Raw genomic sequence first — 22874 nt, 5'->3', positions numbered from 1 at the left:
CACTCACCATGACACCAGCAGTGTTTCCTCCAGCAGCACACCCCAAAACCCAGAGCAGCCTGGCCAGGTTTAAAATTTGCTGTACTGAACAGCCCAGGTGCCTGCCATAGCTGCACCTCCACCCTGCATAACCAAAAAAAAAGTTGCAGAAGTCTGTAAGCTCTTCAAAGAAAAGGGGATCAAGTGTATATCTTCATGAAAGGATGGGGACACCCTTGGCATGACCCAGATCATCACTAGGAATGTCACATTTCAATTAGCTTTGCCCTGTGCTGATAGGACTTTGCATATCACACACTTTCCATGCACATTTAATAACTGCAGGATTTTCTTAAGGAAAAATTTCAAATTTTATGAGACAGGAAGGAGCATGAAATTATAAGGTCTTTTTCACTGTTAAATGAAAAAATCATTAAGAATAAAAGTTACTGGATTAGAGGCAGAGCAGAGGAAAGATGGCCCAAGAACGTAGGCAATGATTTGGGATTTGAGAAACATGAATTCAAATCCTAGCTCTGCTATAGTCCTTCTCCTGGCACATCACTCAGGCTGCTCAATTTTCTGGCTTCTCCTTCTGTAATAAAGAGATAATAGCACATACTAATCTCACAGGAATATTGGGGCTTGATATCTCTTAAATGCCACGGAGCTGTGGAAATGAACTTGATCAAAACCCCCTTAATGCTGCAATCTGGAGAATATCCAGAGTGCAAACAATTGCCAGGGAAAGTATTTTGGCTGTTTACATGCATGTGGAAATTTTCATAAAGTCTGAGTAAGAAAATGTCTGCACTGTGATGTTTATGAAGGGACAATATCTCAGTGGTGTCAGAAAACAGGCTGCTATGTACAGTAAATTCACAGGCCCAGGCCAGGCTGTATTTAACCCCTCAGGCTTTTACTTGGTTAACTCAAAACACCACTTGGAAAGATGGAGAATTTAGAAAGTTCACAGAACACTCAATCAGAAAAAAATAGGGACTGAGTTTTTAAAAGAGAAGAAGGAGAAATTAGGAAATTGTTACAATATTTCTTTACATGTACATTTGTATACAGCCAAGGAAAAATTACAATGCTGATTTTAGTTACAGAGTTATAATTTGTGATAATGTACAGTGATATTTCAAAAAAACCCTTGTGTTAGGAGTCTGCCTCTTGTTTTCAAAATGTCCTATTTGATTTCAGTGAACCTTATGCTCCGGAATTTGCTTTGAGGGAGTAACTTCAGCTGCCCAAATAAATACAGAAATCATCTGCAGCAGTGATAAAGCACAATCTAAACAAGGCCAGCTCCTTTATTTCTGCAGGAAGATCATGGTTTCAGTGAATTGAGCAGCAGAATCACCAGTAAATCACAAGCAGATCACTGATAACTCTGGTTTGTAACCCTTTCACCATTCAGGAAATGACAAATTATAGCAGTGGTTTAACAGTGACTCCTATAAACCTGCTCCCACATAACTGCTTCTTTGTCCAAAAAAATGGTGATTTTACTCATAAAAACTTCACATTAATCACAGCAAGAAAAAAACCCCACAACATTTTCTTCCCCAGTGGTAAATGAAACCTTGGAACATGCAGCCTTAAAAAACCCCAAGCCCACCAAATTAAACAAAATAAGTATATTTAGCTCCCTAAACAGGAAAGCACATATCTGGTGAAACAAATCTAACTAATGGAAAAGCAATATTACAAATCAGCCACCTAACATTGAATTACCTCGCAGCAGCACTAGGAAAAAAAAAATCCAACACAGGTCAGGCTCAGCTACCCTAGTTAAGCTTTTTCTGAAGCAAAAACATCCATGAGAATATTCTGCTGCTCATCATTAGGAGCGGGTAAATGCCTCACTGCTCCTGGTCCTTAATGAATTCCTACAATAACTGTTGAAGATATTTGAAGATATTGCAAAACAACAATGAATAATATGACAGTGGAGCAGATCCTAACAACTAAACAGTTCCCCATCCTAGCCGAGATAAAGTAATGGAGCAGAACTTACTGCATCATTTACGTTGTCTAACTACCATTCTTCATCCCTTTTTTACTGTAATTTGCACATATCACTAATTCAAAGTGCTGCAATTTAAAAAATATTCAACTCTCTAGACTAATACTCTCATTCAGACTGCATCAGAATAGAGATGAATAAAAAAAGAATACCATCATTAATTCTTTTTTTCTTCTATATTTTTTAGAATAAAGTTATAATATTGGTTTCTTTCTAAGAGAATTGTGCTATTTTATAATAGGTCTCTTTCACAATTATTTTTTTTTTTCATGCCTCTCAGGTGGAAACCCCTAGATCACACTAAACTCCTCAGACTCCTCTATGGCTATGATGTTTTGGAAAATAGATTTATTTTTTTAACAATTTTTCAAGATGTGTTTAATGAGGGGGAAAAAACGACTCATAATTCCCTATAATATTTTCAATGCAATTACAGCTATTTCTCCCTTATTTTGTTCTGCATGTTTACAATTCCATGGAAAACACAGCTCACTCTAAAATTAGAGAAAAGGGGTTTAAATGCCTTGCTTTCACTGGTTTTATAAGCCCTTCCTGCAGGTGCCTCTGCATCACTGCCAGACTGCTCTGCAAGGTAAGACTGGAGAGCAAAAGCCTTTTAATATAAATATCTTTACATTCAGCAGGGTTTAAAATATGGACAGCCATGGCAGACCCTCCAAAGTATGAAGCTGTCAAATTAACATGAAACAGCACCCCTGGCTCATCCTTTCTCTGTTACTTTAAAATCTCCTAGTCAAGGAAAGGTGCTACTAATAAACAAGATCACTTAATTACAGTATGTTTATCAAATTATGGAACAGCTGTTGCTGCATGCACAACCTGAAGAGTAGGAAGGAAACAACAGAATGAGCAAGAATTGTAGAAACTTGTGCCAAACACTGAAACACTTCTGATTTTTTTCTTTTCTCAGAGAACTCTGGTGCAATACTGAAGGGAATGTCTTGTTTGCCAAGGGATTGCAGTTTCAGGCAAGGGAGGTGTGTAGGAGAGGGCAAAGCACAGCAATTCATCTTTCAGAATAAGCTCAGAGAAATGAAACCCAGCCCAGCTGAGCTCCCCTTCCCTGCCAGCGCTCACAGGTCAATCCCAGCTCCTGGGTTCCACTCTGGGCTGGGGTAGCACAGCCAGAGCAGGGCGCTGCTCCCAGCACTGCTCTGCAGCGTCCCCACCCCAGGGAATGCCACTTGGTCTCCGGGCAATGGGAAAACCTCTCCACGCCAGGGAATGAGTGAAGACTCTGCTTTATCTGGGTTTTCCATCCATTTCCTCTACGGACCCCCTGCCAGTCACCATTTGTCCTTGATTTCCCACTGTATATTTGGAACAATTCTATCTCCTCTGCCTGTCATGTTTATTTTCAGTGGTTTTCTGGAGCTGTCTTCTATTGCTTTGTTTACTGGTTTGCTCAATGCACTGCAGTTTTGCTGGAGTACTGGAGGCATTACTGCACCATTAACAGGAGGTCAAACACCCAAATCCAGAGGCTGTGAAACTGAATTTTAAAATCCAGGATTTCTCTAGTTAAAACTAGACTTACCTCAACATCTTTCTCTATCAAAATGAAACAGGAAAACACTGCAAAGCAACCATAGCTAGGAATTGAACTGAAATTCAACCCAAGGACATTGAATAAAAAATTCGATTATTACAGGAGATTTTGAGAAGGAGCAGATATTCCTTTCAACACATACAATTCCAACACCTTAACACCTGTGTGCTGGACTGGAATTTCTGGTTTGAAATGCCTTTTTGTCAGGCAGGGAAGGGGACAGAGCGTTTCAGCAGTGTGGTAGCTGTGCCCCATGTCCCGGGGGTGAGGAGGGCATCCCGCCCAGCCAGATGGAGCTGCCAGGAGCCAGCTCCCATCCAGAGCTGTTTCCAGGCAACACTGGGGCTGGGGCTGAGCCTGCTGACACAGGGACCCCTCAGCTAGTGGAGAGTCCTGCTGCTGGGTTGTAGGCACCAGGAAAATAATCAACAAACCATGCACGTGGAGGTTCGGGAGCGTGAAACCTTCCTCAGGTTCCAAACGAGCATTTTATTCTTCTTTCCTCTTGTAGGTCCCCAAACCTCTGCTTTAGCTTGCTGAAGGAAAAATGAATCTCTTTTCCTGGAAACTGAATTTATAGCTACTGAGGCACTGTGTTCACAGCTAAATTAATGTGAGCTTCCTCAAAACATGCTGTGATTATCTCAGGGACTGCTGTCTCCCCTGGGCTGGAAACCCCAACCTCCTTCGAGCAATTTTTTACCAGAATTTTTCTAACAAAAGCTGTCAATTGCATCAAATTCTGCTAAGGGCTGTAAGGTTATTCTGTGCTAGAAAATACTGTTCGTGACAGAGGAAAAGCTAAAAGCAACAAGCATGCTGAGCACTACAGAATTGATTTAAATCTATCCTCAAGACGAACAGGCTTTTTTTTCATCCAGTAAGCCAGGCAGTCTTTTTGAAATAATGAAATCTTATTTCAAAGACATTAGGAGGAAGATTGTGTTCAGTGTAGGAGAATAAATGCAAAACTCTTCTTTTTTTCCAGCAAGGACTGTGTGTCTAATTTTTTCAGTGACATGGAACTTTGTGTGTTGGGGTAGAACTCATCTTCTCAAATTAATAAAGTGGAACAAAAAAGTGAACGTAGTCTATTATTTTGTCAATACCCATGTGCAACACAGTACAAAGAAGAGTGTAATTATAAATGTATATAAATCAAAAATATATTCAGCCTAATAGAGAACAAGACATGCTCATTATCTAATACAAAATATCTGAGAAATGGAGTTTATTTCAAGCCGAGGATTATTATTAAGAAGTATAAAATACCCATCTACCACGAATTACACATTTTTTCTGATACTTCTATGTTTATCATAAGTATAGAAAGCTATTGGTTTTATGTATGTGCTACAAAGAAAAACTCTAGTAAAGAATAAATTCCAAGTATGAATGAGCAACAAGTGTTTTGGAGTTGAAAACCTCTTCTCAGAAAAGGAAAAGACAAAAAATTAATCAGCACAAATACTTTTTTCACATGCCCTATAAATTTTGGAGCTTAATTCATGATATTCCCTATTCTGACTTTATAGAGAGTATTTTCTAAAGGACAGCATGATGAATTAATTATCCAGAGCTGTTCTGAGGGCAAAAAGTGTCTGTGAGTAATCTGTACACAAAGTAATCAGCCAAAGGTGACACAAACACGACAGTGACACAACCCAAACACACACAAGGGAAACAAGAGAAAATCACTTTAACCTGCAGCCAGAACCAGGCAAGATTCTTTCCTAAGGATGTCACTGCACACTGAAGACTAAAACCCTCAGACCCTTCACTTGTGCTCTGGTAGCCTGGTGATGCAGCAAGCGGGAGAGTCCCAGGGATTTCTGCATTAATTCTGAGAGCACAGGAGAGATCTGGGAAAATCAACAGGCAAGACAAAAACCCAGGGACTTACTGAGAGGAGGCTCTGCTCATGGAAACAATAGGCACCACTCGCATGGGGCTTCTGTGGAGTTTCCTGGGGAGAGAAAATCACATTTTTAGTGGGAATGAGGGATCAGGGGAGCTCCTGCTTGTGCCCTGCCTTCACAGAAAGATCCAACAAAAAATACAATTGTTAGTGCACTGCTTGGGCTGTCACTGCACACACTGTTGGGTCAGAAGTGTGTTTTTATTGTAGTGCAAAGCCAAATAGCAAAATCTGGTTATCGATTCACAAGCGTGATTTTATTATTTATTACACATTGTATGGACAGGAAATGTGTTCAGACAGTTTGCAATGCATTTGAAACCAAAAATCTATGTTTTCATTGCAAATTTACCTACTAAAATAGACATTACTAAGCTACAACTGTAAATTTTCCCCAGCACAGGTTTCCGTTTCAATAGGAACACACCACTGTAATTTGCTTTTTGTGTATCCTTCAATTGAAAATTTGCAGCATTTTTGCAAAAGAAAACTTGTCATAAAATGCATAACCAAAAGGGGAGCTTGCAGAATATACTTTACAAGCACATATTTGGGAATTCCAATAGGGTAACACTCTATTCCATGCCATTCTTATTAATGAGCAGCTGTGACATGAAACATTTTTACTGATTTATTCACTGAATTCTAGCAGGTACAGTAAGCTCAGCCATGTTTTACCTAACAGATTCTCCCTACATGCATTTTTCATTTCCACGTGCAAATGGCATTATAGATTCTTTGATACAAATACTCCTGAAAATAGAATTGTTGTTCTTATTTTGAGTCTCCAAAGATAATACACACTTAGGTCAGAGAATAATCAAGTCATTCTGTGAGTAAATCTAATATACTTTTTATCCACTTCAGTAAAATTGCTAACAGTAAATATATTGGGTATTTTTTCACAAAATATCCCGCCCTTTATATGTGGTATCATTTTAAAAATAAAAAAATAAATAAAATTAAAAAACAAAATCAGTGGAGTTTCTTTCTAATGCAACTGAGGAAAAATGGGATCAAGAAGCACCAGTAGCAGAAAGGCACAGGCTCTACAAACACGTCAGGCAGCATTGCAATGATCACACACCCTGATAAAAGAACTTCAGAGTTTGGAAAGGTGACAAGCAGGCACAGCAAACATTTGAATTTCTGTCTCCTTGGAGCTGGGACCATCACTAGGGGAGCATCTCTCGGAGTTGAGAGCCAACTTCACACTGATGCTCTCAGCAGCAATGGCAGCTCCCTGATTGCCCAAACCCCCCCAACAACCAATTTCTGAGCTGAACACACAAGGTTCTTCTCATTTATGTGTTGTTGGACAAAAGGAAGAGTGGCACACTTAGGAACTGTCACTCTGTACAGATTTCTGCCCACCCAAGGGAACACCCAGCCCAGCTGGGCACTGCAGCCCCCTGGCACCACCAGCCAGCTCAGGGCAGCTCCTTGTGCAGGGCAAATCCCAGAACATCAGTGACATTCCATCACCTACCCCAGGCAGGTCACAATTGCCAGGGCTTGTACAGGCTGAAATTACCTGCCTTACCAAGTACACTGAATTTGTTACCCAGCTACTCTGGCAATACCTACACAACAACCAGCAGGATTTCAGGCACATTCACATGACTTTATGAAGCAACTTTCAGTAGAAGGAAGTACTGGAAGAAGCTGGAAAATGCCAGTAGTTTTATGTGAAAAACCTCTACTGTAATTGTGATAAAATCCTATTTACAGGCCTCAGGATAGCCTGGCTGGCTCTGGATTTGGGCATTACACCTTATTCTTCACACTGACACGAAATGCCACTGAGAGCTGCCCACACAGCCACAGGCAATCCTGTGGAGAAACACCACATGCACATCTCCAGTGCTAAATTTCCTTTTCCACAAGCAATCCTGTGGAGAAACACCACATGCACATCTCCAGTGCTAAATTTCCTTTTCCACAACTGCCATAAATTGTGGCAAAACATGAAACAGGCAAGTTTTGCGCTCCTATGACTGAGAAATAAATTCCCAACCAGCCAAATTTTGCTTGCAGCTGGTATTACAACATCTGCACGTGGCAGGCACACAAAGAGCAGCAGAACCTGAGCACAGTGCTCCTGCCCTGCTCAGAGACAAGGGAAACTGCACAGGCAGCTGGAGGGAGTCCAGCTGAGTGTGTAGGGAGAAGTTTGGCACGGATGATGATCTACTAAGATTCACTTAAAAACGAAGAAGTGTTGCCAGGTCTGTGAGATACCCCAAGGGCTTCTCCCTCGGGGCAGCAGCTCAGGCAGCCCCAACAAGCTGAGGTTGTTTGTGGGAACCTAGGGCAGGGGTGTCCTGACCCCCGGGGGAGCACTGACTTTGACCCCCATTCATGGAGAAAGTTTCCTAAACTTCAGGATAGACTGGAATCCACAAAAATGTGAAATAGATTATAGAGAGCAGTGTAGGTGTATCACTCAGGGGGGAAATTTAGGTTTTGGGATTTTTAGCATGTTGTGGATGGAAGCAAGATGGAGGGCACAGGGTGTCATCCTGGGCTTCTTCTTCATGCTGCTTCTTCCTTCTTCACAGGTTTGGGTGGCATCTTGTAATTGGGTGGAAAAATCAGCATTGTGGGCTTTTGGGGATTGGTTATTGGGTTAAAAGGGGAAATAATTCCAGTGTCAGGACTTAATTGGACAGTTTAGTCATAAAAGATCTTGTAACAGAGATTGTTAGCCATTTTTGGGGTGTTTTTCCAGTGTGCTGAGCCTGGTGTGGATAGTGTGCAAAACCCTAGATAGGATAACAATAAACAAGAACCTGAAGACCCAAAAAATCCAGTGTGCCTCTCTTTCCTGACACAAAACTGCTCCAGGAGGGTCTCCCCCGACAGGGCAGCCCCCTGGAGGGCCCAGCCTGAGTCCCAGAAGTGGGGAATTGGCAGCAGGTACCCCAGCAGTTGTTCTGCAGCATCACTGATACAGAGCCCCAGGCCATGCAGGCTTCAAAAATATCACCAGAGCCAAGCATTCCAAGAGTATCCCAGACATGTTATTATTTTCCAGCAGAAGTGGCTTCGTTAAGCATTATATTAAAGAAAAAAATAACCTAAAGCAATAATAAAAATCACTACTAATACATATATGCAATTACTAAGTCTGACTTAACATCTACTGCTTCAGAGCTTTATCAAAAGCCAACGTCTAAATTGATCTAATCTGATATTTTTTAATTCTGTTCTAAAAATGCAATTAAACAATGATATCTCTTGCTGCAAGTTAAAAGCCATTCCCTTTAGATAACAACCAAATACAACAAGCAGTGAGTTCTGCCATCATTAGACTTCTAACCATATTACTTCTATTTTGAGGCTTTTTTTGTTTGGTCTCAGTTTAATTTCCTGTCAGCCTTACAAGAGATTTCTAATGTTTGGGCTGTAGGATATGCTCTGATTAAAAATAATCTTCCCAATTACTGCCTGGCACGACTCTACTGCCACATGCACTCTGCCACTGGCTTCTGCATTTCTGTCAGCAGTAATTGTGTCTGTAGCTTCTAACTGTAAATGAAAACCCAGGGGGCATATTTGGGTTCCAGTTTCCTTTGCCCAGCCATATCTTTTAATTTGCACTGTCTGTCAAAAGGAGATGTTTGCAGGCACTAAAAGGAAATCCTCAGAACATCAGGTTAAAAAAAGGGAAAAGGAGAAAAAACGAAATGCAACTGGAATATGATAAACCACATTTGATATTTATGCCAGGATACTCAACAGAGAGCAGCTCACTGCCTTGATTAGCCTTAGAAGAGGGGACTGAAACCATTTACTGAGCATTTCTAGCTGCACTTTATTACCATTAAATTTAATACTGAATCTTAAACATCACCTTAGTATGGCTATTTTTTTAAATTCAATTATTACAATGAATACTTTACAGAACAGCATTTCCTATCACAATGGAAAAAAAATATTTCTCAGGCTCTGGGCCCTGGCCTCAACTGTGCCATGGGGTTTCCATCTCCAGCCTGGCTGACCCTCAGACGTGGCCTCTGACTGCACTCCCTCTTCTCTCCAGCCTTTGGGTTCCTGTGGGGACTCAGACCCCAAGGGTCCCCTTGTCCCCCTCCATCCCAAGGGGCTGCTCCTGGAGCCCTCAGGTGGATCCTGGGGCTGTCAGTGTGATGCCTTGGGAAGGCTGGCCTAGAGCAGAGGCTGGGCAGAGCTAAAGAATAAAGTAGGGATTTATTAGAAGGCCTGAATGGATCCACCTCGGGCAGCACAAGAGCCAAAGATGAACCAAAGATGAACCAAAATGGTCCCAAAATGCACAACCCCTCACGGGGTCTCTCACTTTGATCAGTTCTGCTCTATTTGCATATTGGAGTTCATTGTCCAATTCCAGCTCCAGCATGAAGGCCCACTCTTATTTTTCTCTCTTCAGCCCATATTGTTTGTGCTCTTGAGCCTGAGATTTGGATCATTTGTCCTTGGTGCCCAGCTAAAGGAGGAATTGTTTTGTCTCCCTGCTCTGTGCACAGAGCTCACCATCCCCTAATGTGTAGCTCAGACCCCACACTAAAGCAGCACAGAATCTGAAAAATAAAAAAGCTAAACCTGAGGCATCACGTGGAGCTCCTGTCTCAGGAGCTGGCTCTGCTCTCCAGGCCCAGCTGGGCTGTGCTCCCTGGGACAGCCCAGAGCTCCTGGGAGCTGCCCCAGGCCCTGGGACACCTGCACTGGGAACCACGGGGCTCAGACCTGGCCTCAGTGCAGCCACAGCCACCAGGGATGTGCTGGATGCATCTCCAGACCCTCCCAGGCTCCCTTTTCCTCCCAGAAGTGATGGAGAGGTGGCCCCTTGTCCCAGGGAATGCTCTGTGTGACAGGAGCAGGGTGGGACCGAGGTGCCCTGGGGCAGAGAAGCTGGAAGGACAAAGCACCAAGCACAGGCTGTGGAGAGGGCACAGGAGAAACTCAAGGAGGAGAAAAAACACCTGATACAATGTCAGGAAGGGAAAAAGCACAGCCAACTACAGGTGCAAGAATGCACACGAGGGATCCATGGGTAACAGCATGAAGACTATTGAGAAGACAGTTGCAGTTATTGCTAGAAGCAAATATTCTCTATAAAATGAAGAATACTGTAAAATACCCTGAAAATAATTTTCTATGAAGTATCAGTCTCTGATCTTCCAAAATTAAGTTTTTTTTTTGTTTGTCTCAGAGTGAAAATGGTACACAGCACATTTGGAATCCAAGGGATGCAGAGAGCATATTTTTGTACAAAGGAATCATGGAAGTCTTCTTTGTGATAGGAGGATAAACACTGAGATTTGGGGAATGTGAGCAGGGATTTGTCCAAATAGCACTTAAAATTGAATAGCTTCTCTTGGCATAAGAATTGATTTGAAATATTAAATGCAAATGTTAGTGCTCTGCACTGTGTTTGCTGGTTGATGCTCTATTCTGCATTGTTTGTTTCTGTACGTGAGGGCAGACACTGGAAAGGTGAGAACAGACTCAATCTCAGCTCTGTCCTGAACCTTTGGCAGAGCTTTCCAGGCCCTTCCTTTTGTAGGGCTCTGCCCCTCAGTGCAGATTCTGTGCAACATAAGACTGGTAGCAGAGAAAAACTTCAACACATCAACTGAAAGGTCTGTGCAGTGGAGATTGTGACCACCACTGCCTTCACAGCTGCATGGTGGTACAGAGGAGAAATGACACAGATCTGTTAAAATATTATTTTAAAAATACTGTGCAAGCTGGGTAAGAAGTCCTTCATGCCCCTCTGAGCCCCAAAGGGCAGCAGGGCTGCATGTGCTGCAGCACAGAACTAGACTGGGATAACCTCGAGCTATCCTTCCTTCTATTTCTATATCTTACCTGAGATAAAACCATCATTTACAATGTATATCCCCCTACCTGGGACTGAAACTGCCAGAAGGTTTAAATAAATACCTGTTTTTTTAAAAAAAGAAGGTAAGCCACTGAGTTAAAAAAGGTTACTCCTGTGACTGAGGCCATGTGGATGTTTACATATTTACTCACCATAAAACATGTAGGATTCAGTATAGCAGCAAACATGTAATGAAGCTGAAAGGAATGTGGGTCTCTTACAAAAAGACCTTTCAGAATTTTGGCTGCAGAGACCAGCTGAGAGGCAGAGGCTCAGCTGTGGGAGAGTCAACTCCTCTGCCAATGCAGGGAAGGGGCAAAGCCCAGGCACAGAGTTTCCCCATCCCTATTGCCACCGTGACTCTTACGAGTCCCAGAGCTTTTCTTCTCATGTTCTTTGTTTGTTTGTTTGTTTCTCCCCTCTTTCCCACAGCACAGACTGTTCTGCCCCATGAGCAGGTAGAAAATTCCACCAATACCTGCAGTGCTGCTCCCCTGTTAGCCATGGCAACACAGCTCTGCCTGCCAGGCTGAGCTCACTCACTCATTCCAGGGAACAACGCGCTCAAAGGAGGTGCAGAAATAACAAAATAATCTGAAAAAGGCTTAACTGTCCTCATCTGCCACTAGAGAAGTCCTCCCACCAATTCCAGTGGTGAGCTGTTAGCCCTGAACACCTTGCTCCTGACAAACACTGAGAAGCAGGAACATTACACTTCCAGAACACAGACTTTGCATTCTGCATTTTTAAACTAGTGGCTCTCTCATCTATCACAGGTCAAGACATAAATCACAGCTCTATAAGCAATGCAGTTGGGAGAGAAATAGCCCATGTAGAGAGAAGAATGGTAAACTTACCTCCTTGTTATTATTTTTTAACAGAAATTTTGACATTGGTTAAGAAATGTAGATGTTAATAACCTTTGAAATCAAGGACTAGAATAAGAAAAAATAAAAACAAGCCAAAGCCCACCAGTTTATCAAACAGCTTTGTGATTTATGACATAATAATTCTTAGAGAAACAGCACAACTCTAGGCTATATCTCTGAGCCCTAATAGAAAAATAATAGTTACAGGGTCCATCATATTCCACAGATTGGAGCATGTCTCTTGTGGACAAAGCAAAGAAAAAAAAAATCTCATTTGAGTAGACACACCAAATTTTCTGATCCAAAGACATTTCTACCACCACAGAAAATAAAAGCATCAATTCACATGCTGGGGACAGAGGGGTGGGATGGATCAGCTGACAAACACCAATCTCCAGGAAAATGGACCTTTGTAAGGTCATCAGGGCTTGCAGGGGTCCAGCCTTCCCCCAGATATCACAAACCATGCTGGAGGCATCCCCAGCCCGTGGCACTCACCACAGGCCATGGCTGCACAGAGGGGAGAGGCTCCTGCACCCTTTGCACAGGGGCATTTGTAGTTTATCAAAAGGATTCTTACTGTTCATGCAGAAAAATCATTTCAGTCTGAAAAAAAGGCAAAAATAAAGTAATCTAAGCCTGGCATGTTTGGAGATTTACTCCTGCTACATAAAATGACTACAACTGATTTCAAAAGACAAGTTAGTGTTTGTTTTATGCAACACAGGAGAGCCTTGGGCTGAAAGAATTATTTATTGTTGTTGCTCCCAGCTGGGTGCAATTTGACAATGATTACAAAATGTGAAGTCACAAGGAGGGAGCAGTCCATGCAGATCCCACGCTGGAGTTGAAGTGCTCTCCTCTGATCAGAAAGAAAAAAGGAGAAAGCTCAGCTGTGTCAAGCAGCAGATTTTCCCTAAGTGTAACATGACTTTCCATGAGAGAAAAAAGGAGCAAAAAGTATAAATGATGCAACCCACAGATGTCAGTGGGAAACTCTTAGGGCTAGATTGGTTATTTGTGTGTTGCCCTACTCTTCTAAGTTCTTCTAAGCTTTCTGATGTTTACATTCTTGTAATGAACTTTCTCACATGCTTTTCTCTAAACAATTATTGTTTTACATTCTTTTCTGGAGGAGGAGAAATTTGATTGGAGAGGTGGCACTGTCATCCTCTAATCCACTGTCACTTTTGAAAATCTATAAATATTAGAGTCAACACTTAATTTACCCTTCTTTTTACCTTAAAGATTCCAATGCCTGCGTTGTTTCATTTCGTGTAGCAACATTTGTGGATAAACAAAAAAGGTGAGTATTTTAAACTAGAGTTCTTTCAGCAGGAAAAGGACCAGATCACATACTTCTGTTTTGTGTAAACATCACACATTTCTGAGTGACCAGTTCCACACATTTTTTCCTTCCTCCACGCCCTTCCCCAGCAGCCCAGGAGAATCCCAGCCCGCAGGCAGTGGCTCCCCCTCCATCACTCCCAGCATCAGGAGCTGCAGCCCAGCCAAGTGACACCTGGGAAATGAACCCACCCAGCACTGGGAGGGGGCTGCCAGCTCCTGCAAATCTCTCACAGAGCATCTGAGCCTGACACTTAATATTCACACTGGATTGCAAGCTATGTACTCAAGGATAAAGCTCAGTAATAATAAAGATTCACAGTCTGACAGGCTCAGCATACAAATTCTCAGTGCAGAGCTCACTTTGAATATTTTTTTTTTATCTTAAAAGGAATCAGGAATTTTCCTCTTATAAAAGAAACAACAGTGCTTGCCATTTAGTGAGAGAAACAATGGAAGGAGAAAATATAATTTTAGTCTCAATTTAGATATTGGTAAAGAAACACCAAAATAAATATTTTATTTCAATAGCAGAACACTGTGTCCCCAGTCCTTGTCTTGCTCATCAGACACAGGAATACATCAAATAACCTATGCAGTTTCTTTTTTTTTTGCAGGGCCAAATCCTTTCAGCCAGAAATACACTTCTTTAAACCATTTAGTATTTGCCCACATTTCCAACAACTTATGGCTTGTATTTAGCATGTCAGCTGTGAAGCCAAAATCACTGGAATACGTAAAACCTCAATATATGTTACTAGAACATGGTGGTCTCACTAGTCCCACGTTGGGTCACCAATTAACAAATTTCTAGGTGCTGTTTAAACTTTATTCTACTCCTCAGTCTTAGTAATGTTTTATTTTATATTTTATCCAACACTGCTTAGTACAGTAATATATTCATTGTTTATTTACAGTGTCACTGTAAAGTCATAGCCCATTTTTTAAAGTTTTCTATTTAATGTTTATTTTATGTTACAAAAACCTGGCAAATTGCTCCTGGGGTGGTTTTTCTTATTGTTTCTTATGTAAATATTATAGATGTAGGAAGTGGTAAATTTTGTAAAATGAACAAAATTATAATTAAATTCCTGATAGTTTTTACACTTAAAATACTGTTACTAAACATTAGCTCCCCTTAGACACTTTTGCTTGTTTTGTATTTTGCTTCAAATGCCTACAAATCTATTACTAAATCTACCTTTTTCTTTTAAAACCACATTGCATCCAGCTTAACTCCATCTCACTAAATCACCGAGTTAGTCATACTTTGATTCATTACATTTCACTGCCTTTCATATTTAAATGATTCCATTTCTTTCCCTGCTCCCCACACTACTTTGAACATGACAAGTCTCACTTTGTGCAGTGATTCCTCATATTGCACCTTCAGAACTCCCTCTATTAACACTGGAACTTTCTCCCTGCAAGTTTTCCTGCAGAACTACCTTCCAAAACAATCCCAAATCTGCACATTCAGTCCCATCCCTTAATTCCATTTACATTTCATGAGCACCAGGACAGTCAGCACTGGATTTGCTGTATCAGAAACCAAGGGACAAACCCTGAACTCCAGCCCTGCACCAAGCTCCTCCTGCCTGCTGGACCTGCCCCTAGGGATTCAGCCAGGAATTCTGGCTCCATCCCTGTGCCCACATCCCCCAGGATCAGAGGCTTTGTGGGACACCAGATACAGAGGACTGAGGCACAGTGGAGTCTGGCTTATACCACAAAAATTGAACTATTTTCAATCTCCAGAGGGAATGAGCAGCTGAATCTCCAGATGATACAAATATGATTATTATGCCATAAAGTGCTGTTCATCCTTACTCTCTTCTTGACCAAAGCCACATTTCTCAGGGATTCCACTCACAATCAGCATTCACTTCTCAGACTTAATACAGCAATGAAGCAATAGCTCCTCTATTCGCACAAAAATATTTCTCTTCACGGATTTCTTAACTGAGCCTTAGAAAAAGATCATCTCCAATGCTAAGCAACGGATCAGCATTTCTCTTTAGAGAGTGCAGATATGGAAGTGCAGTAACCTGAGCTCAAACTGAGGATGTAGTGGTTGAAACAACACTAAAAACTGGATGTTCCTCAGAGCTGCCCTCCCCACGGGGGTGTGAACAATCCTTCCTGCCAAAACTGGCTCTGGCTCTGTGCACTCCCCACTACTGGCAACTCAGAGGAGAGGAATCTTCTCCAAGCTAATTTATTCTCCTGAAAGCTGCTCTGCTGCTCTTTGGCTTCTCCATCTCCTTGGCTGGGAGGTGCCGTGGGCAGGGGCTGACCCTGACCTGGGGATGAGGGCTGGAGAGCAGCCACAGCCTCCAGGGCAGCCACCAAGTGCCCCAAGCTGTCAGCCAGCTGTAATATCTAAGTTATTATTTCTATTTGCAACTCATCAAGAGTTAGACTGGACTCAAAAAGCTGCCACATTTAGCAAAAGCTGCAAATCCCAGCCTGAGTCACCCAATCTTCTGGACAATAACCAAATCCTGCCTGGCTGCACTGTAAGGAGTCTTCGTCTTTGCAGGGGTTAAGAGAAATTGTTAGGACTAGGAGATAACTGCTTGCTCCCATGGAATTTTATTCCAAGTCAAATTAAAAATGGCTCAGTATCTTGTTACAGAAGGCAATCACTTTGAGCTCATCAGACACTCACTGCTATCAGGTAACAGTTTGTCTAAAGGAATCATGGCAATATTTTTGGGGTTTTTTCCCCCTAATCTTACCATGTAAAACATTGTGGAAATGCTTTTGGAATGAAAAACAATTTTAAACATTTTAAATCATTATTAAGATCTAGCCTACTAAACCACAAGAATATTATTTTCTTTGCTCAAAAAGATACCTTTATTGTTTGTAGCTTGAAAATCTGTGCAGGAAGGAATGATTCAAGTCTCAGAGCAACAAGTCAGAGAGAACTGGCAAAATGTCCTGTTTAAATATCAAAGCTCTTTGGGGTATCATTTAGATCTACCCATCATCTTTCAGACACTTGTGAATAATTCAAGATGTTATGCTTTAACTTCTATCTGCAATTCCCTTGAGGAGGAGCAGTAAGCATTTCTTCTAAGTTATAGCATGGATCCATATAATTAATATTTTGATGTACTTTACCTGTCTTACTGTTTGCTCTTGTGATATTAAGTTAGTATTAAATAAATAACACACTCAGCTAACTTGTCCTACTTTTCAAAGATGCTCCAATTTATGTAATTGCTTTATTTGATTTATTGTTGCATCCGTACTCGAGTTACATATTCTGTTAATGTGCTATCAATGGAATTATCTGTTTCTTAGTAAGAAACTTTTTTTTAAATCAAGCCAGCATTTTTATTGCAAAAGAAATATACTGCTTGTACTTCCTTGGAATCAAAATACCCTTTTAATGGTGGGAAGTAACCTGCTTCATCTTTGCATGTTTTCCTCAGCATGCTAAAGCAAACCAGAGATGATGTGCTGTTATTCAAGCCTAAGAAAAACAGCAGCACCCCAGTAACAAACCTCAGAGGTGACTAAAGGCACATAAAATCATAAGAAAACAACAACTAAAGCATACCTGATTTTTCAAATAAGAATTCAGAGAAAGCCTCTGTGCAAGCAACTCTAAATTATGTATCAAGCTTTCACAATTTTGAAATTAAATCTGGCAATATGAAGAAAGATTGATTTCAGCTTTTCTTATTTTCTAATAGTGAAGAGGTAAAAAACTTTACTTCATGAAGTAAATACCCATCTTTGGTTAGAAGGATAAAGAACCAACACACAGCTTGTATTGCTGAAATAAATTTCATTTCTGCTGCCCCCAGCATTGTGCACCGACGTCCTCCAGGAGCTGTGCTTGTCTGCTCTCCATTCAAGGTAAACAGGGATGGGGACACAACAAGGAACATAAATCTCTGGAGACTGACAGAAAATTAACTTGTTTATACTGCCCTCCCTCAATCCTCTTCATTGATGAAGGATATTAATTTTGACCATTAATTAGAGTGGCATCTGTCTCTGCCCCACTGGCAGGAGAGCAGGGAGCACGAGCAGCGTTGGCTGCTCCAGGTGTGCAGGGAGTGAAAACTCATTTCAGAGCTGCTCCACCACAGCAGAAACAATTTGTACAGAGACAGCTGCCTCAAACACACCTCCAAGAACACATTAAGTGAGGATTTGCAGTACATGGAAGAATTCTGGACATATTTTCCAAACTTAACACCCCTTAGCAGAACAGCTCAGCAATGCACTGATTCCAGCTGCTGTACACGAGGCAAAAGCTCAAAGCCCACAAACCTAACACAGGCATTATTCCATTTATTCCACAAAATCACCTGGCTTTAGGAAAGCACACATCTACTACATAGTCTGAAAGAAAATTACATCCATCATATGTAAAACCTGCTGCATTTCCAAAAAGTTCTGAAAACACAGTAATAAACTACACTGCTAAATTTTTAAGACCTACAGTGTAAAAGTGAACTGTTCTATATCTCTCAAGATGGGATTTCTCTGTACTTTTTTGTATTTTCTACCTTGTTCTTCTATTTCATGGCAAAACACTCAGCATGTGTACTACAACAGGAGTGTAATTATGCAAGGTATAAATCTGCAAGGGAGAAACCTCAAGTATCACACTTTGGGAACTTGGACTGACAGCTGGGACACAGAAGCAAAATGCCCATTTGGAGCATTTATGAATTCCTGCATAATTCCAAACTCTTTTTGTGACTCCCATTATATTTGTGAAACTATTTACACCAATTTCACCTTTGATGCTACGGCATTGTTTCCAAGAATTGCAGTTTCTCACTGCACCTATCAGGCCTGTAGTGCCAGACAAAAAGTTTCTATTTATGGCTAAAATGACAACACAGAGCACACATTTCCTTCCCAGTGTGCCAAATTCCAGACTGATAGCAATGGAATTTCAATATAATCCTGTAATGCCTGAAACTCCTTCAAGCACCTCAGTACATCAAGTCTTAAATGTTTTATAACACCTATAAACACTCCAAGGGTCTAATGAAGCTTATACTACTAAGAGTGCAACAAGTGAAAGGTGGTGTAAAAATCAATTTTCTTTCACCTCAGCTGATTTATATTCCTTCCTGAACAAATTAATTTCACACTAAGCAACTGGTTTAATAAAACTTGAGAGCAGCCCTATATTAAAGAGTTTTGTTCTTACTCCAGGCAGAGATAACTTGGAAATTGTAGTAAAACAGCAGTCTGGGATTACTCTGCAATTTGTAAAGCCTGACCTGCCTCATTTCACAGCTTTTTCTCACGGAGTTTTATTTCTGAACTTGTGAAAAGGAATTTTAAAAAGCACAATGAAGGTTTGCAGTCCAGAAATTACACTATAAACAATAACATATAAAAGTAAACCATGCAAGTAGGAAAATACATCCCAAGGAAATAAACATATTCACAGCCTTAGTGCCCAAACTGAGAATTAAGCTGTGCTTAATTCTAACCCTGCAATACAAATAGTTGTATTACAAATAATAAAATCAAGGGGGCTGCTGAGGTATTTGATATGAAACAGGGACGTGCCACTGCAGCACAGCTGGAATATTCAGCATTTCTGCCCTCTCCTCTCTGCTGCTGGAGCTGCCTTCACATTTTGCATCCCTTACAGCCCCAAGAAATCCCTGCACACAGAGGGCTCCTCCTCCTTTTCCCCATCCCCACAACCACCAACATTGTGCTGGGTAATGAAGAAGACAGAGATAAAAACTGAATTTCAAAACAAAGTCTATTTTCCATTCTCAGACTGAAATAACAGTGACAAATTCCATACATTAAGTCCTCTCTGGAGCTTTGCTTGCAGATCTTCTCAATTGCTCAATACAACTGCATTTTCTTGCAGAGACTTAAAACTTAACCAACTGAAAAAATAAAGCAAGTAGGATGCAACAACACTCTACAGAGTGCACAGCACACAAAACCAGGGGCTCAAGCTGACAAAAAAAAAAGAAAAAAAAAGAAAAAAAGAAGTAAATGTTCTGAGAACTGAGATGACCTGAGCTTTCTTTACCATTATTATCTCTGTTGACTGTACTGACAGAGATCAACACTATGGACTGGATGTAACTCTTCTCCCACCTCACCTGCACATCTTCCTGGGGCTTCCAGGGTACAATCCTAAGGCAAAAATGTCCATAAAAACAGGTGCACAGCAAAAATAGGAACCTGGAATGTATGCAAAGCATGTGTAATAAATATCTACAACATGATTTGAGTAATTTCAGAACTATTAATGCATCTCTGAAGTGTTTGTTTAAATAATGTTTTTAAAAGTAATTTGACTTTTTCAGCAATTGGCACAGTATTGCAATTGTGCAAAGCATTTTTAGCCAGCAAGGAGATTTGATTTGCTTGCTGTTGATTGAAAAACACATGAACAAAATCACTGGGGTTTTTTCTGAGATTAAAAATATCATTTGAGGCTTCAGGTTTATGTTTTCTGATGTTGCTTAGGATGAAAAAGCTAATGTAGTTTGTGACCCCAATGCCAATTCACCAGAACATGAAGCAGCAAATAGACCACAATTAGATCCATAATGGGAACTTAAACACAAAGTAACACAAGATAATTGAAAGTTGTTTTCTTTTTCTCATCTCACCTGCATAAAAATTCGCTGAATGGCACAAAGGTGTGAAAGCACACAAAAAAGGAGTTTCCCATTACAGGCTGAAATATGAACACTGCCATTCAGAGTGGGGGCAGGATGTGGCAGGAAGAAAGCACACATTGCCCTAGTTTGTGGAAAAGCAGTCAAGGGAATCATTTATCTTCTTGTTTCCAAAATATATATTAAAAAAAACCATATTAAAAAAAGATTTGATAATGGGAAAAATTTGCCTGACTCCAATCATTTAAAGCAATTCCAAAGGAACAAAAAAAGGAGAAAAGTTTTATAGGAAAGGCAAATAAATGGTTTCCTGCATAACAAATCAACATGTCAATTATTTTAACAGAGAGCAACTAGTGGAACATTAGACTTAACTCCATTTCCAAACACTGCACCAATGATTTTCCTTGACACTGTGTAAGGCTATTTACAGATTCCACTAGCGATTGGAGAAATTTAAGTATTAATGAAGTCTTTACAAGAAATTAAGAACCAAATGAGAAAATCCTTATGTTTAAGGTATTCAGGTTAATTATTTCAACCTGGTGGACAAGGACAAAGTAAATCTTAATTTCAACCTTTATGTTTCTAGGTAAATTAAAAGGGTGATAACCTGTGTATTGTATTCAAGCTCCTAACCCTACCCCCACGGCTGACCAGGTATGTTTTTAACCTAATGAAAACTGCAGGGTGTAAACTGACAGAAAAAATTATTCCTTTTTCACATTCTGATGGAGTAATTAATAGTTGTCCCAGCTTACTCTAAATTGCCATGCTCTAAAACTCCCTCCAATTCTAGAGTGGTTGTTATTTAAGAACCTTGGTTTCAGTGGTATTTTAATGATTCTTAGATTGGTTTGAATGACAAAAAAAAATAGTTCAGCTCAGTACTGAAGGTTTTGCTTGTGTTTCTGACCAAGCCTTTTTGCTCTGTCCTTCATCTCCAGCACAGTGTGCCAGGAGAAAAAGCTTCTTCATAAACAATATTCTTCTCAAGAACCATCCATAATCCTTTTGTAAGCCCTTGCCTGCTCACACCATCAGCAGAACAAACTCTGGGCCCAGGCTCTGACTGTATTTGAAGCTGTTTCACACCTTTTAAACACAACTTTTCACCTAAGGACACAAGGAACTTCAGCAAATTCTCCTATGCCACGTTCCCTTTGCTCCAAGTGCTGCCTTCACTACACAAATCACAGCTCACCAGATCTCATTATTACCTGATAATCAGGATTCCAACTCTTTTTTCCTTCCGCCACTTTTGCCAATCTTTTCTGCCACAAAACATCTGTATCAGAATTATATTAATTTCTTAACCACGGTGCCATTTTCCTGAATTGACAGGAAATTTGCAAATGAAAGTGCAAGTCTCAGAACAGTCAAGGCAAGGCAGAAGGGAGAACCTGGGGGAGCCAGGTTCTTTAAGGAAGGCAGGCTGAACTCTTTGCCAAGCAGCCAGGGCAGGATATTCCAGTGCTTTCTGTTGATTTAAGGTCTGTGGCACACTGCAGCTGTCACAAGGAAGGGCAGACAAAAGAGAGGCTGTTGACTGCAAAACGCTTTAAAGCACAGCAGTTTTATAAAGTATTCACTTGGCATTTGTCTCCTGTAACATGTCTCTGTGTAATACAAGGCATTTCTCTCCCTCCTCGCTCTTTAGAGAGATATGAAGTTGAATGTACTGACTGGTGCTTAACAATCAGATTTTGTCAGCTTTTGTGCTGAATGGCACCTTCCTCCTGCCATCACCTTCCCAGCACTGCTCCCAGTGTAAATTATTGCCTCATTCCCGGGGAAGGTGACAGATCCATGCACTACCCGGAGCACTGAGCTGGGGAGGGAGCCACGTGCTGTCAGGCACATCAGCCTGCTGGCACATAAATCCTCTCCTTGCTGTCACCAGGGCCACTGCCACCTCTGCCTGCCTCCCCGTGCTCTGCTGGCACCTCCCCAGCTGCACACACAGCCCTGGGGCTGGAGGGGCTCACTGCTGCCTGCAGCTGTGCCCAGGAGCACACAGGATGTGCTTTCCCTCCCCCTGGCTCAGGGAGGCACTCCCAGGGATGCTCTGAGCCAGGTACCCCTTTTGTCCCTGCAGGAAAGGCTCCCAAGACTGAGAGACCCCAAGAAAACCCCACATGCTGTGCCTGTGGGCCGGCAAAAACAAACCACATACTTCAACCCTTGCCAAAATGATCCATCCTGCCCTCTGGCCAAGTCCTCTCCACGTATCCAGCTCTGATCTTCCACAGGTAAAGCCCTGGGAAAGGCTCAGGGGGAAAGTTTAACTGGTTGATGCTACAATGAATCAGGCAAAGACATACCCAGAACACCAAAAAAATAACAATTAGCAAGACACCATCCTGTTAAAACAATTTGATTCTCAAACAAATCCTCTCCCTCAGTCCAAGAGGAGATCTCAACACCTTATTTTAACGTGTGAGTCTATAACCTGTGGCTGGGATTGCTCTGAATGGAGCTCATCTGAGCATAATTTCACTGCTAATGGGAGCTCTACAAGGAACTCATTTAGTTCAGCTGAGCTCATTATTCAGCACAGAAGTGAATAATTTGTGCCTGGGAAGTTTGATGGCATTAACAAAATTCCAAAACAACTGCTGGTGAAAGAACTTTGCTTTCACCACTCTGCTCCTC

General features: G+C 41.2%; 1 protein-coding gene across 19 annotated transcripts in view; it reads right to left on the bottom strand.

The window, feature by feature from the left end:
• Window positions 1-22874, bottom strand: part of RBFOX1 (RNA binding fox-1 homolog 1) — a 1139646-nt gene that overhangs the window by 644102 nt on the left and 472670 nt on the right. For all 19 annotated transcript variants that reach the window (XM_064390362.1, XM_064390361.1, XM_064390359.1 and 16 more), the window contains one exon: window positions 5485-5547. In XM_064390362.1, coding sequence (XP_064246432.1) covers window positions 5485-5547 — 63 coding nt within the window. The remainder of the gene's footprint in view (window positions 1-5484; window positions 5548-22874) is intronic.

This window comes from Passer domesticus, chromosome 15 (assembly GCF_036417665.1).
Source record: "Passer domesticus isolate bPasDom1 chromosome 15, bPasDom1.hap1, whole genome shotgun sequence".
NCBI lineage: Eukaryota > Metazoa > Chordata > Aves > Passeriformes > Passeridae > Passer > Passer domesticus.
The sequence above is the reverse complement of the archived record's forward strand: the minus strand, read 5'-3'. Positions and strand labels throughout refer to the sequence as shown.